At 42.7% G+C, this 16,233-nt stretch overlaps 1 protein-coding gene across 4 annotated transcripts in view; it reads left to right on the top strand.

Annotated features, from left to right (window-relative positions):
• The first annotated feature begins 385 nt into the window (after nt 1-385).
• Nucleotides 386-16,233, top strand: part of LOC105499308 (centromere protein I) — a 65,017-nt gene continuing 49,169 nt past the window's right edge. For 2 of the 4 annotated variants that reach the window (XM_011771832.3, XM_011771830.3), the window contains exons 1-7: nt 386-456; nt 652-747; nt 2,007-2,326; nt 3,246-3,481; nt 4,462-4,599; nt 11,683-11,801; nt 12,101-12,208. In XM_011771832.3, coding sequence (XP_011770134.2) covers nt 3,259-3,481; nt 4,462-4,599; nt 11,683-11,801; nt 12,101-12,208 — 588 coding nt within the window. In that variant the 5' untranslated portion in view covers nt 386-456; nt 652-747; nt 2,007-2,326; nt 3,246-3,258. Of the gene's footprint in view, nt 465-651; nt 748-2,006; nt 2,327-3,245; nt 3,482-4,461; nt 4,600-11,682; nt 11,802-12,100; nt 12,209-16,233 lie in introns of all 4 variants that reach the window. The other 2 variants (XM_011771831.3, XM_071089277.1) reach the window with 2 other exon arrangements.

Genomic DNA, 16,233 nt, shown 5'->3' with positions numbered 1-16,233 from the left:
TTACGGTTTCACATTTCCTACAAAGTCCCGACATCTTGGGTCAGCCTAGGCAAAATAATCACTATAATTGATCATGTTAAATTCAAGAACCCAGACACGAATTGTCCCGCTATACGCAAAATTACGAACATGAATATTCTTAGCTCAGTGGGAACGCCAGCCAATCAGCTGACACCAGCAGCAACGGCCCACTCGCTGCGCTCCCCACAGGCTCAGGTGGGTGGGGCAAGCCGCTCTCCGTAATTGGGTCTACGTCAGCGTCATCGCGCGCGCCACCTCCCGCCACCGAGCCACCCGCCACCTCTAGCCAATCAGGCTTCAGCTAAGTGCGTTACTCCGCCCAGCCGCCGACTGGGTTTGCGCGGAAGCGCATGCGTGGGGTGGAGTCAGCTTCTTTGAATTCCGGAGGCGGCATTCGGTCGTCAGAGGCCTGTGCGGGTACAGGTAGAGTGTCAGGTGAGGAGGTACTGTTAAGCACCGCGCGAAATGGGAGCGAAGAGAATTTTTTAACTTTTGAGGGTGGGACTATCCTGCAAGGTGTGACTGCGGTCGGGTTTTCCGTAGCCAGTTTCCCTCCAGGGATCCTTGGGAAGCCCTGGGATGGTTCAACTGGGTGGGGTCAGAAGCTGTTCCCTTGCCCTTCTTTCCTAGGAACCTAGGAAATAACTCGGAACCTGTACCTTCCCACTGGTTTGGACATATTCCTCTCCTGATCTGGCCTCATCTGTTCCAGGGAGGTGGGATTGAGTAAGTGTCATTCCGACCATTCCTTTCGTTTTTCCTATTTGCAGCCAGAAACTTAGAAGTCATTCTTGGTTCCTCTTCCCTTTTCCCTACATCCAATTCTTTTATCACAGCCTGCTCTATCTAACTCCAAAACATTGCACGAATCCAATCATTTTCCACCTCTACACCCTAGGCCTACAGTCATCCTTCTTCTGGACTTCTGCAACAGCTTTTTATTTGGTTTCTTTTCTCTCCTTGACCTCTAACGTTTTCGTCTCTGCACTGCAACTAACATGATCTTCAAACACAAATCAGGTGGTATTGCTCCACTCTCTAACCTTTCCCCCTTCCCCAATGTTTTCCCATGACACTTAAAATCCAAACTCCTTACTCTGGCCTGCAAATCCCAATATGATCTTAGTCACTGGCTACGTTCTGATTTCATCGCTCATTACCTTTTACCTCTTTCATTCCACTCCCTCTAGACTAATGTTACTACTCTTTCTTTTCTTTCTTTCTTTCCTTCTTTCTTTCTGTCTCTGTCTCTCCCTCCCTTCCTTTCTTCCTTTCCATTCCATTCCTTTCCTTTCTTTCCTTTTTTTCTTCTTTCTTTTGACAGAGTTGGGCCAGGCGTGGTGGCTCACGCCTGTAATCCCAGCACTTTGGGAGGCCGAGGTGGGTGTGGATCACTTGAGGTCAAGAGTTCGAGGCCAGCCTGGCTAACATGGTGAAACCCAGTCTCTACTAAAATACAACAATTAGTCAGGTGTGGTGGTGTGCGCCTGTAATTCCAGCTACTCGGGAGGCTGAGACAGGAGAATTGCTTGAACCCAGGAGGTGGAGGTTGTGGTGAGCCAAGATAGAGATCATTCCACTGCATTCCTGCCTGGGTGACAGAGTGAGACTGTCTCAAAAAAAAGAAACAATGTCTCACTATGTTGCCCTCAGCTTCCCAAAGTGCTGGGATTATAGGTGTGACCCACCTTGCCCTGTCAAGCTGCTGTTTCTTTGACACATAAAGCTCTTTTTGCTTTAAAGTCTTAAAGGTCTTAGCATGTCTTCCTCTTTTCCATGAAATACTGTTCCACCAGATCTTCTCATGGCTGGTTCCTTCTTGGCATTCAAATCTCAGTTCAAAGGTCACCTCAGAGAGGTTTTCTCTGAACACTTATTACAAAGTTACAATGTAGCTTCCCATCCCCGCTTCATTTCTGTCACATCACTGTGTATTATATTCATTATTGCTTACTTTTCTTCCTTTTACTTTTTATTTTTTTCAGATAAAGTCTTGCTCTGTCAACCAGGCTGGAGTGCAGTGGCGCAATCACGGCTCTTTGCAGCCTCGACCTCCCGGGCTCAAGCGATTCTCCTGCCTCAGCCTCCTGAGTAGATAGGACTACAGGCGCGTGCCACTATGCCTAGCTAATTTTTTAAATCTTTAGTAGAGACGTCTCACTGTGTTGCCCAGACTGGTCTTGAACTCCTAGGCTGAAGGAATCTTCCGGCCTCGGCCTCCCGAAGTGCTGGTATTACAGGTGTGAACTACCATGCCCGGTCTTAGTTGTATACTTATTTATTGACTCTCACCTCGCCTTTCAGTGTAAGTGTCATGAGAGCAGGGACCTTGATTGTTTTATTATTTTATCCCTGGTAACTAGACTTGTGCTTGGCAGATAGATGACATTGAGTAATTATTTATTAGGTGAATGAATGGGAATATTTGTCTCCTGAAAGTGTGTAGTTTGGCCACCAGTTTGGCTTTTGAACTATGCAGCTTTGACTTAGCACTGAAAAATTTAGGAGCATAAAGTTTAAAAGCAAAATCAAGGAGAAGTGGGGAAAATAGGAGTGGAGAAAGTAAGATTGAGTTATTGAGATGGATTAGTTTTTTTGTTTGTTTTGAGACAGGGTCTCGCTCTGTCACTCAGGCTGGAGTGCAGCAGTGCAGTCTCTGCTCACTGCAACCTTCACCTCCTGGGTTCAAGCGATTCTCCTGCCTCAGCCTCCTGAGTAGCTGGGATTACAGGTGTGTGCCACTATGCCCAACTAGTTTTTGTATTTTTAGCAGGGACAGGGTTTCCTCATATTGGCCAGGCTGATCTCAAACTCCTGTATGCCTGACCTCAAGTCAGGCCCGCCTCAGCCTCCCAGAGTGCTGGGATTACAGGTGTGAGCCACCACGCCCGGCCAAGATGGATTAGTTTTGGACCCATTTATATGACATAGCCATTCTAAGAGAGAACTTGCATATGTTGCCTGTACTCTTACTGTTTTTTTCCACTAGAAAGCTAGTTCAGCTGATGAATGTTCCTTGGCAGGTTGTTTCTATTTCTATTTAGGGCAAGGACTTTCTGAGAAAGTCAACCTCTAGATTTTGTTTCCTGAATTGTTGTCAACTTATTTATTGCATGCCTGTTGTATGCTAGCTATTGTATACTAAATACTGGAAACACACCCTCTCTCTGTGGATAAAAAAGGACTGTTTGGCTGATTAATGATAACACTTGTTTTCTGTGTAGAACATATGCAGTAATGTCACCTCAAAAGAGAGTTAAGAACGTCAAGGCACAAAACAGGATTTCACAAGGTAGTAATAGTTTTCAGACCACGCTTTCAGCCTGGAAAGTAAAACAGGGTCCAAGCAACTCAAAGAACATCTCAAAACATGGACAAAACAATCCAGTGGGAGATTATGAGCATGCTGATGATCAAGCTGAAGATGCTTTGCAAATGGCAGTGGAATATTTTGAGAAAGGTAAAGGTGGATTGTTTTCCTTATGAAAGTCCTATTTCTGTAAAAATAGTCTAGTCTTTTTTTCTGAAGAGTTTTTAAAGGAAAGCATAATTTTGCTCATTCATGCTTTTGTTTATTTAATAGACATTGAGCAGTTACTACATATCAGTATGCTGGGCACTAGGGACACAACAACAAAACTTACTAGTAGAGTGGTTCCCAAACTGCTGCATATTGGGATCACTTGAGAATCTTTTTTTCTTTTCTTTCTTTTCCTCCCTTTCTACCCCTTTGGCTCTGAGAATCTTTAACAAACAAACTGACGTCAGGCATCCACTCTTAGACTTTCTGATTTTATTGGTATGGAATGCAACCTGGCATAGGGATTTTTTTAAAGGCTTTGGGTGGTTCCAATGTATGGCAAAGTTTGGGAACCACTGTCCTAGTATTGAAACAGGTTGTAGTCTAAGTTCAATGCTTTTAGTTAGTTTAGAATAGAAATGTCAGGGCATAATCCAGCTTTCCTCACTGAAGGTGCTATCACTGTTAAATATTCTTTAGTTAAAAACATCTCTGAACGGTTTTTGTGAAGACACGTCTTACATAAACTCCTTTATTTATTTTTGGAGACAGGGTTTTGCTCTGTTGCCCAGGCTGGAGTGCAGTGGCATGGTCATTGTACGTTTGACCTTTCGGGCACAAGTGAGCCTCCCATCTCAGCCTCCTGAGGAGCTGGGACCACAGGCGCGTGCCAGCATGCCCAGCTAGTTTTTAATTCTTTTGTAGAGATAGAGTCTTGTCATGTTGCCCAGGCTGGTGTCAAACTCCTGGCCTCAAGTGATCCTCTTGCTTTGGCCTCCCAAAATGCTGGAATTACAGATGTGGGTCACCACGCCTGGTCATTAAGCTATTCCTTTAAAGAGTTTCAAATTGTTATTATTGAGGCTGAAGACTGAAATAATTTTAAAGGTCTCACTATTTAATATTGTTTCTTTTTTCAGGTCCCGTTAAAACTTCACAGAATAAAGATAAAACTTTGGAAAAACACTTGAAAACTGTGGAAAATGTGGCTTGGAAGAATGGGTTAGCTTCAGAAGAAATTGACGTTCTATTAAATATTGCACTCAGTGGCAAATTTGGTATGTTGAGGAGATGCTTTTTTTTGTTCTTTTAACGCACCTAGCACCTATATTTTTTTGTTTTAAAAATATGTATATATACACATATATATATACACACACACACACACACACATATATATAGATAGGTATACACACACATTTTTTATAATAGAGACAGTGTCTGACTATATTGCCCAGGCTGGTCTGGAACTCCTAGACTCAAGTGATCCTCCCACCTTGGCCTCCCAAATTGCTGGGATTACAGGCTTGAGCCACCGCACCTGGCTCGAGGGGGATGTTGTTTTGTTTTTTGTTTTGAGATGGAGTCTCGCTCTGTCACCCAGGCTGGAGTGCAGTGGCACGATCTCAGCTCGCTGCTACCTCTGTCTCCTGAGTTCAAGCAATTCTCCTGCCTCAGCCTCCCGAGTTCCTGGGACTATAGGCACGTGCCACGTAACCTGGCTAATTTTTTGTATTTTTGGATTTTATTTTGCTGTGTTAGCCAAGATGGTCTCCATCTCCTGACCTCATGAGCCTCCTGCATTGGCCTCCCAAAGTGCTGGGATTACAGGTGTGAGCCACCGTGCCTGGCCAAGGGCATTTTTTGTTTTTTGTTTTTTTTGGGAGACTGGGTCTCACTCCATCGCCCGGGCTAGAGTGTAGTGGTGCAATCTCAGCTCACTACAACCTCCACCTCCCGGGTTCCACCTCTCTGCCTCAGCCTCCCGAGTAGCTGGGATTACATTGGCCTCCCAAAGTGCTGGGATTACAGGTGCCTTCCACCACGCCTGGCTAATGTTTTTGTATTTTTAGTAGAGACGGAGTTTCACCATCTTGGGCAGACTGGTCTTGAACTCCTGACCTCGTGATCCACCTGCCTTGGCCTCCCAAAGTGCTGGGATTACAGGCGTGAGCCACTGTGCCCGGTCTTGGATGTTTTTGTCATCACTTTGCTATTAGTTTTTCCTTTTAGACTTTGTTTATTTATTTTTTTGAGATTGAGTTTTGCACTTGTTGCCCAGGCTGGAGTGCAATGGTGCGATCTTGGCTCATTGCAACCTCCACCTCCTGGGTTCAAGCAATTCTCCTGCCTCAGCCTCCCGAGTAGCTGGGATTACAGGCACGTGTCACCATGCCCGACTAATTTTGTATTTTTAGTAGAGATGAGGTTTCTCCATGTTGGTCAAGCTGGTCTCGAACTCCCGACCTCAGGTGATCCGCCCTCCTTGGCCTTCCAAAGCATTGGGATTACAGGCGTGACCCATTGTGCCCGACCTTCCTTTTAGACTTTGAATTAGATTGTTCATTGGAATTAGTTGCAGTTTTTTATGTTTACTGTTCTCTTCATAAGACCAATCTGTTAAGATTATACAATGGGCTTTTTTGTGTGTTTAGGCCAAAAGTTTCTGTGTGCATATGCTGAAAATGACCAGTTACCATATATCATTACAAATAAAATGCAAAATACATACTTTTGTCACCAAATACATGAGAACCGTTTTTTAGTATTTATCTTAAGCATACGTAGTAATTTCAACAATGTTGCTGGAAGGCATCTTAAAAGATCACTTAGTCTACTTCATTACCTTCATTTTCTTTATTTTATTTATTTATTTTTTGAGATGGAGTTTCGCTCTTTCACCCAGGCTGGAGTGCAATGGCGTGATCTCGGCTCACTGCAACCTCTGCTTCCCGGGTTCAAGCAATTCTCCTGCCTCAGCTTCCTGAGTAGCTGGGATTATGGACATGTGCCACCACACCCGGCTGATTTTTGTATTTTTAGTAGAGACGGGGTTTCGTCATGTTGGCCAGGCTGGTCTCAAACTTCTGACCTCAGATGATCCGCCTGCCTCAGCCTCCCAAAGTGCTGGGATTACAGGCATGAGCCACCGTGCCCAGCTAAGATGCTTTTTCTTTTGTGCAAGTGCATCTTTTCCTGTTCTAAATTCATTGGTGATGGTTGGGATGGTTGGAAAAGATTCTTAGAAATAATACCTGGTCAATATTTTATTTACTTGAACCTTTTAACTTTTTCTCATTTAAATTCAGACTTGGAAGGTATTTTAGACTCTAAACACTCTCATTTAAAGGTGAGGAAAAAGAGGCTCAGAGTAGTTAAAGAGACTTGCTTAATGTCAGAGGTAGAACTGGGGAAATAAGATGACCAAACTCCCATTCTAGTGCTTATACTGTACCACATTGCTGCTTTTTTTTCTACTTAAAAAAAGTTAAGGCTGGGTATAGTGGCTCATGCCTGTAATCTCAGCACTTTGGAGGGCCAAGGCAGGATGATTGCTTGAAGCCAGATTTGAGACCAGCCTGGGCAACAAAGCGAAACCTTGTCTACAAAATGTTAAAAAAAAAAAAAAAAATTAGCTAGGTGCAGTAGCATGTGCGTGTAGTCCCAGCTACTTGGGAGTCTGAGGCAAGAGAATCACTTGAGCCCAGGAGTTTGAGGCTGCAATGAGCTATGATGGTGCCACTGTACTCCAGTGTGGGCCACAGAGCAAGACTCTGTCTCTGGGGAAAAAAAAGAAAGATTAAGACAGCTCTCAAAACCAAATGCTTTATATACTAAGTGTTTCTTGGCTGTCGCATGTTAGATTCCTTTGTTTATATCCTAGCAGCATATTTGCAGGGGTATGTGTATTTATTTTAAAGTAACAACACATTACTAACCGAATTCAACATATGACTGTCAGGTATTTTATTTCTCCATTTTTATCTGATTAGTTCTCTGTGTTTCCCTAGAAAGTTAAATGAGACCTAATAAAATTGTTTTTTTTCTTGTAGATGGTTTTAGATTGTTTGGTTCTAATATCTTTCCAGGAATCCGTGTTTAACTGAACAATGTCTGTCAAGATCAATTCACCCACTCCCATCTCACTTTAAAACATATATGGAGTAGGGGCTGGGCGCAATGGCTCACGCCTGTAACCCCAACACTTTGGGAGGCTGAGGTAGGTGGATCACGAGGTCAGGAGATCAAGACCACCCTGGCTAACATGGTGAAACCCCATCTCTACTAAAAATACAAAAAATTAGCCGGGCGTGGTGGTGGGCGCCTGTAGTCCCAGCTACTTGAGAGGCTGAGGCAGGAGAATGACGTGAACCCAGGAGGCAGAGCTTGCAGTGAGCGGAGATCATGCCACTGCACTCCAGCCTGGGTGACAGAGCGAGACTCCATCTCAAAACAAAACAAAAAAACAACATGTGGAGTATACAGATGTTTTCTGTTTTAGAAATTTTTTTTTCGTGACAGAGTCTCACTCTGTTGTCCAGACTGCAGTGCAGTGATATGATCACGGTTCACTGCAGCCTCGACCTTCTAGATTCAAGCAGTCCTCCCATCTCAGACTCCCAAGTAGATGGGACTACAGGTGCGTGCCACTGCACCCAGCCTCCTTTCTTTATCTCAGAAATTAATGATTAGGTTATCTTGATGTCTGCCAGGACTTGAGGTGTCTCAAAATGCATGCCTCAGACTTGGGAAACTTATATAGCAATTTAAAAAATAATCTCTGGCTTTCTATTGTTACTTTTCATTTTTTTTTTTTTCTGCTAAGCTGGAATTTGCTGAGGTCAAATGTGGCCTCCTTAATTCCTTTTCTCCCTTTTATTATAGTTATTTCTGTGATGTCCCCCATCCCTACTAGATCTTTACATGCAGCTCTTTTGGTAAGTTTCAATGCATATTCAGAGGCAGGTATGCTAGAAATGTCATTATAATTAGGTACAAAGGGACTTTAGATTCTTTAAAAATTAAGTCACTTGGAAGTAAAAATAGAATCAGTATTGAATTCTCCCTTTGAATTTGGTGCACGTGTAATGTGTTAGTGGTGAGACTATTTTAAATTTCGAAGAGTTAGTGGATGGGAGTGAGAAAGAAAACAAGAAAAGAAACCACAAGAGTGGAAAGCAGAGATTTTTATTTTTGTGATTCATTACCTATCATCACTGCTTCCTTTCTTCTCCACAGAATGATAGTGTACAAAGTGATGAGATATATTCTAATTCTTGAAGCCTTAATTAACAGAAGTTGAGATAGGATGTATTCAAAGCCAGCCTCTGTGACTTTTTTTTTTTTTTTTTTTGAGACGATCTTGGTTCACTGCAAACTCCGCCTCCCAGGTTCAAGCGATTCTCCTGCCTCACCCTCCTGAGTAGCTGGGATTACAGGCGCCCGCCACCATGCCTGGCTAAGTTTTGTATTTTTAGTAGAGATGGGGTTTCAGCACGTTGGCCAGGCTGGTCTCGAACTCTTGCCCTCAGGTGATCTCTGTGACATCATTTCTATTACCAGATGGGAGAACACCATAGAGGCCTGAGATCAAGTGGAAAGATTGGACTAGTGTAGAATGGTATTACTGCTAGTCAATTCCAAGAATATCTTGTTCTAGGCCAGTCATGGTGGCTCATGCCTGTAATCCCAGCACTTTGGGAGGCCAAAGTGGGCAGATCCCTTGAGTCCAGGAGTGCGAGACCAGCCTGGGCAACATAGTGAGACCTTGTCTTTGCTAGAAATAAAAAACGTAAGCAGGTATGGTGACACATGCCTGTAGTCTCAGCTACCCTGGAGGCTGAGGTGGGAGGATTGCTTGAGCCCAGGAATTTGAGGTTGTTGTGAGCTATGATTGCGCCACTGCACTCCAGCCTGGGTGACAGAGTCAGACCCTGTCTCAAAAAAAAAAAGAATATCTGTTCTATTCTGCTACTCTTCCTGCTTTTTTGGGGTGAGCGGATGATACAAATATATACATTTTAATTTTATATGTATGTTTTTATTTCTGGCTCACATTCTCTCATGAACAAATACATTCTTAAATGTAACACCTCATGCAAAGTGTCCATCAGTAGCTTTAAATAAATCAGTCTATGAGGCCATTAAAAAAAAAATCTTTGAAATTTTCCTGTGATTGAAAGCTTTTTTGGAGATATAACTCACATACCATAAAATTCATTGTTTTTTCCTTTTGTTTTCTTTTTTTTTTTGAGACGGAGTTTCACTCTTATTGCCCAGGCTGGAGTGCAATGGTGTGATCTCGGCTCACTGCAACCTCTGCCTCCCGGTTTCAAGCGATGCTCCTGCCTCAGCCTCCTAAGTAGCTGGGATTACAGGCGCCCACCACCACGCCCAGCTAATTTTTGTATTTTTAGTAGAGATGGGGGTTTCACCATGTTGCCCAGGCTGGTCTTGAATTCCTGACCTCAGATGATCTGCCTGCTTTGGCCTTCCAAAGTGCTGGGATTACAGTTGTGAGCCACCGTGCCCTCGTAACATTCATTATTTTTTTATTTTTTACTTTTTTATTTTTGAGATGGAGTTTCACTCTGGTAGCCCAGTGTGCAGTGCGATGGCGTGATCTCGGCTCACTGCAACCTCCACCTCCCATGTTCAAGTGATTCTCCTGCCTCAGCCTCCTGAGTGGCTGGGATTACAGGCGCCTACCATGACACTCGGCTAATTTTTTTTTTTTTTTTTTTTTTGAGATGGAGTTTCACTCTTGTCGCCCAGCCTGGATTACAGGCGTGAGTCACCACGCCTGGCCTAATTTTGTATTTTTTAAATTAGAGATGGAGTTTCATCACCTTGGCCAGGCTGGTCTTGAACTCCTGATCTCAGGTGATCTGCCTGCCTCGGCCTCCCAAAGTGCTGGAATTACAGGCATGAGCTACCGCTCCTGGCAAAATTCACTGTTTTAAAAATTCAGCATTTTTGTTTTTGGAGACAGAGTCTCACTCTGTCACCCAGGCTGGAGTCTAGTGGTGTGATCTCACCTCACTGCAACCTCCACCTTCTAGGTTCAAGTGATCCTCCCACCTCAGCCTACCAAGTAGCTGGGACTATAGGCATGTGCTACCACATCTGGCTAATTTTTGTATTTTTTGTAGAGATTGGGGTCTCACTATATTGCCTAGGCTAATCTCAAACTCCTAGGCTCAAGCAGTCCTCCGGCCTCAGCCACCCAGGAGGCGCCACCATGCCCAGCTAATTTTTTTTTTACATAGAGACGGGGTCCTGCTATGTTGTCCAGGCTGGTCTCAAACTCCTGGGCTCAAGCAATCCATCCACCTCAGCCTCCCAAAGTGCTTAGATTATAGGCATGTGTCACCGCGTTCAGCTCCAAATTCAGCATTTCTTTAAAGCATAGTCAGAGTTGTGTAATCATCACCACTATCTAATTCTTGAACATTTTCATCACCCCAAGAAGAAACCCTGTACTCATTTATATTTTTTAAATAGAAATATTTGAGCCAAATAATTTGCCTTATAGTTTTTTATTTTTATTTTTATTTTTTTTTTAGAGAGGGTCTCACTTTGTCATCCAGGCTGGAGTGCAGTGACATGATCACAGCTCACTGCAGCCTCGACCTCCCTGGGCTCGGGTGTTTCCCCCACATCAGCCTCCCAAGTTGCCGGGACTAAAGGCTTACCCCACCACCCCTGACTAATTTTTGTATTTTTAGTAGATATGGGGTTTTGGCATGTTGCCCAGGCTAGTCTTGACCTCCTGGGCTCAAGTGATCCGCCTGCCTCGGCCTCCCAAAGTGTTAGGATTATAGGCATGAGCCACTGTGCCTCACCATTGCCTTATAGTTTACATCAGTAGTTAAAGGTACATTTTTGTTTTGAACAATTTATTAATAATGATAAGAGATACTGAATTTTACACACTGTTGGTTTTTATTGCCTTCAATATAATGTGAGGTTTTTTTTTTTTTTTTGAGATGGAGTTTTGGTCTTGTTGCCCAGGCTGGAGTGCAATGGCATGATCTCAGCTCACCATAACCTCCGCCTCCTGGGTTCAAGCGATTCTCCTGCCTTAGCCTCCCGAGTAGCTGGGCTTACAGGCATGCTCCATCACGCCTGGCTAATTTTTGTATTTTTAGTAGAGATGGGGTTTCTCCATATTGGTCAGGCTGGTCTCAAACTCCCAACCTCAGGTGATCCACCCACCATGACCTCCCAAAGTGCTGGGATTACAGGCATGAGCCATCATGCCCAGCCTAATGTGAGATTTTTAGATCCGAGAGTGAGTAATAGTAAAAGAACAATTGAGACATCAAAATGTAGTTTAATTTAGCTTGTCTCCTTTCCAGGAAATGCTGTAAACACACGGATATTGAAGTGCATGATCCCAGCAACAGTAATATCACAAGATTCTGTGGTTAAGGCAGTCTCCTGGCTTTGTGTTGACAAGTGTTCTGGTAGCACCAAGGTAATCTTTTTAAACTCTTTGATTGTAAGTCCTTCAGAACCACTTAAGGACTGACAAGGAAGAGCCACTTATCAAGTAATGACATTGGCCTTTTGTGCAAAGCCTGTAGTTTTGGAACAATATATCTTGATGCAAGGGCTATGTTCAAACAGAAATTTTTACTGAGAAATAAAATCTATTATTCTCCTTTGTGCCTGAAGCCTCTAAAATAGCCCTGGCGACGGGGGACGGGGGGTGGAATTAAACTCTTCTGTACCAGTTGTATTTCTTTAAAGATAAGTATTTTGTCTCTTCAATAGGTACTTTTTTATCGTTGGCTGGTTGCAATGTTTGACTTCATTGATCGTAAGGAGCAAATTAACTTGCTCTACGGCTTCTTTTTTGCTTCATTGCAAGATGATGCACTGGTAAGTAAAAATTGGACAGCATTAGGCATCAATCAAATAGTACATGAGTGTATATTGATGCACCATATATCCTTCAGCATGCTATACAATGTGTTTTTCCTTATTTTAAAAATATATCAAACATACAGAAATGTACCAAGATAACATAGACATATCAAATATACAGAAAAGGGCAAATAATAACATTCTATTTTGCTCCTGTCTCTCAGATTAACAAATAGAAAGTTTTTATCATATTTACTTTATATCTTATTTTAAGGAAATAAAAATGTTACAGATAAAGTTGATTTCACATTGGAGTCTTGTTTGCTGATCTAGAGCACTTATTGCCATCTTTTCCCTTTTAAACCACTTCAACAGGGTCCTTTGAGTCATTTACTCTACATTTTCTTGATTAACACTGCAAAAGCCTCATCAAAATTAATGAGAAGGAGAGGATTACTTTTCATGAGTGCCAATGGAGTGATTTTTATTAAATAGCATAATTATTTCCCTTAAAAACATTAATAACTTTAAGAAATCAATCTACTGTCCACCTGGAACACTTTCAAGGACCATCAGTAGTTCACAGACCGTGTGAATCACTCGTCTAACTGTATTTCTCTTGCCTTTGGGAAGGGAATTCATTTATTGATTTTATTTTTTAAAATGATGTTTCCAGTGTGTTCATTGCATTGTTCTAGGCACTGTAGAAGATTCAAAGTTTAGCATAGGGTTTCTATACTCCAGGAACTTGAAATCTAGTTGGGGAATTAAGGAAATAACATAAATTATCAAAAACAGCATATGAGAGTTTGAAGATAATAATTGCTATAATATTTCCAGGAAGGAAGAAAGCACTGTAACTCAAAATGATTAGTTAAGAGCACCATAAAGTATGTGGGTGTTGAGCTGGGCCTCACAGGTTGAATAGGATTTGGGATTTGGTGACAGAAAATGATATTTGATATGATGGGAATATTTCAAGCAAAGTCGTGAGGTGTGTAAATTGTGTTTTAGGTGACCTTAAATAGACCAGCCTGACTTAATTGGCGATGGTGTTAGGTGGTAAGGCTGAAAAAGTTGGGTGAAGACAGATTGTAGAGGTCTTCCAATGTGATGCTAAGGAATTTGAACTTTATTCAGTGGGTAAATCACTGAATATTTTTGGCTGGAATATGTTGAAAGCAGCTCTGTAGGAAGCTGTATCTAGTAGTGCCCAACAATGTGAATTAAGAGAGAGGCCGAAGGCAGGAATACTAGTTAGGAAGCTGACATGATAATCTAGGTATAACATGATGTCGTAGACAAGAAATTCTCAAATATGGTCTGTGGACCCCCTGGGGCTTCCTAAGACCCTTTCGGGAAGTCCAAGAGGTCAAAATTATTTTCATAATAAAACCAAGGTATTATTTGCCATTTTCACTTTGTTGACCTTAGCACTGATGGTGCTAAAGCAATTCTGGGTAAAACTACTGGCCATTTAACATGAATCAAGGCAGTGGCACCAAACTGTACTAGCATGTTCTTTATTATGTTCTTCATTGTGGTAAAAAAACAAAAATGCTAATTTCACTTAAGAATGTCAAGTGTAGGCCGGGCGCGGTGGCTCAAGCCTGTAATCCCAGCACTTTGGGAGGCCGAGACGGGCGGATCACGAGGTCAGGAGATCGAGACCATCCTGGCTAACACGGTGAAACTCCGTCTCTACTAAAAAATACAAAAAACTAGCCGGGCAAGGTGGCGGGCGCCTGTAGTCCCAGCTACTCGGGAGGCTGAGGCAGGAGAATGGCATGAACCCGGGAGGTGGAGCTTGCAGTGAGCTGAGATCCGGCCACTGCACTCCAGCCTGGGCGACAGAGCGAGACTCCGTCTCAAAAAAAAAAAAAAAAAAAAAAAGAATGTCAAGTGAAGCATAAAAATTAACTCAATAGTTTTATTAAATCTCTACGTCTTTAATATTCTGTGTAATGAAATGGCAAGTACAAACAAAGTCCTGCATACTAAAGTACAATGGTTATTCTGAGGAAAAGCATTTGTGTGATTGAGTTGTGAGCCAAACTAGCTCCATTTTTATTTGAAAGAATGACTGATGACCGGGCGCAGTGGTTCACACCTGTAATCCCAGCACTTTGAAAGGCCAAGGCAGGCGGATCACAAGGTCAAGAGATTGAGACCATCCTGGCCAACATGGTGAAACCCCGTCTCTACTAAAAATAGGAAAATTAGCTGGGCATGTTGGCGCACACCTGTAGTCCCAGCTACTTGGGAGGCTGAGGCAGGAGAATTGCTTGAACCCAGGAGGCAGAGGTTGCAGTGAGACGAGATCACGCCACTGCACTCCAGCCTGGCGACAGAGTGAGACTCTGTCTCAAAAAAAAAAAGAATGACTGACATACGAACCATAGTTATACAGACTTGGGTACTTGGAAGATGTTTTCTTGAAAATGAACAAAACAAGCCTGTTATTCAAAGAAAACAACTGGCCGTATCTGTTGCCAGTGATAACATTTGAGCATTCAAGTGAAAAATTAAAGTTTAGAAAATTTGTATCTGCCACTATGAACCTGACAGCTTTCAGATACCTGAAAGACTTTTGTAATAATTGGTGATGGTATTAATGTTGTGATTTTTAGTTACCATATAATGAAATGTGTCAGCATTTGGAAGCTCAGTATAACTCAGTGAGCCAATATTTTCCTGATGAACAAGTATGATGTTCTAAATTCATAAATGGGTAAAAGAACCCTTTAAAATACAAGATACATCAACGAATTTTAATGGAACAGAGTACAGAGCTTTTATTGAGAGTGTTTCAGATTCCACATTACAGCTACCCCTTAAGAAACTACCACTTGTCAAGTTTTGGTGTAGTAGCAAAGACTAATATCCATAATTTTCTGAAAAGCCTTTTAAACTGTTCCTACCTTTTCCAACTATATATCTGTGTGAGGCTGGATTTTCTTCATGCAATTCAATCAAAACATAATAGAATTAATATAGAAGCACAGATTCCAACTGTATTCTCTTAAGCCAGAGCCATTAAAAAGATTTGTAGAAATGGGCTGGGCGTGATGGCTCATGCCTGTAATTCCAGCACTTTGAGGAGGCCGAGGCAGGCAGATCACTTGAGCTCAGGAGTTCGAGACCAACTTGGACAACATGGTGAAACCCCATCTCTACAAAATATACAAAAATTAGCTAGGTGTGGTGGTATGTGCCTATCGTCCCAGCTACTTAGGAGGCTGAGGCAGGAGGATCGCTTGAGTCCAGGAGGCAGAGGTTGCAGTGAGTTGAGATCATGCCATTGCATTCCAGCCTAGTGAGACCTCATCTTTACTGGGGAAAAAAAAAAAAAGCTGGGTGTGGTGGCGTGCACTTGTAGTCCCAACTACTTGGGAGGCTGGGGCGGGGGGCAGAAATCATTTGATCGTTTGAGCCTGGGAGTTGGAGGCAGCAGTGAGCTGTGATGGTGCCATTGTATTCCAGCATGGGTGACAGAGCAAGAACCTGTCTCAAAAAAAAATATCCTCAGTATTATTTCTAACCTGGTGAGTGTTGACAGACATTACCCAGAAAAACAAAAAGCAATTTTGGCGTCCTCTAATTTTTTTTTTTTTTTTGAAACAGAATTTTGCTCTTTTGGCCCAGGCTAGAGTACAATGGCGTGATCTCAGCTCACAGCAACCTCCACCTTCTGGGTTCAAGAGATTCTCCTGCCTCAGCCTCCCAAGTAGCTGGGATTACAGGCACCTGTCAGCACGCCTGGCTAATTTGTTTGTATTTTTAGTAAAGATGGGGTTTCACCATGTTGGCCAGGCTGGTCTTTAACTCCTGACCTCAGGTGATCCACCGGCCTCGGGCTCTCAAAGTGCTGGGATTACAGGTGTGAGCTACCACACCAGCCAAGGGGTCTTCTAATTTTTTTTTTTTTTTGAGACGGAGTCTCACTCTGTTGCCGTGCCCGGCTGATAATTAGTTTATTTACCTCGGTGTAGTGATTATAGTAGAAATAAATTCAGATATCTTATTTTGAGATATTCTAA

This window comes from Macaca nemestrina, chromosome X (genome assembly GCF_043159975.1).
Source record: "Macaca nemestrina isolate mMacNem1 chromosome X, mMacNem.hap1, whole genome shotgun sequence".
Lineage (NCBI taxonomy): Eukaryota > Metazoa > Chordata > Mammalia > Primates > Cercopithecidae > Macaca > Macaca nemestrina.
The sequence above is the reverse complement of the archived record's forward strand: the minus strand, read 5'-3'. Positions and strand labels throughout refer to the sequence as shown.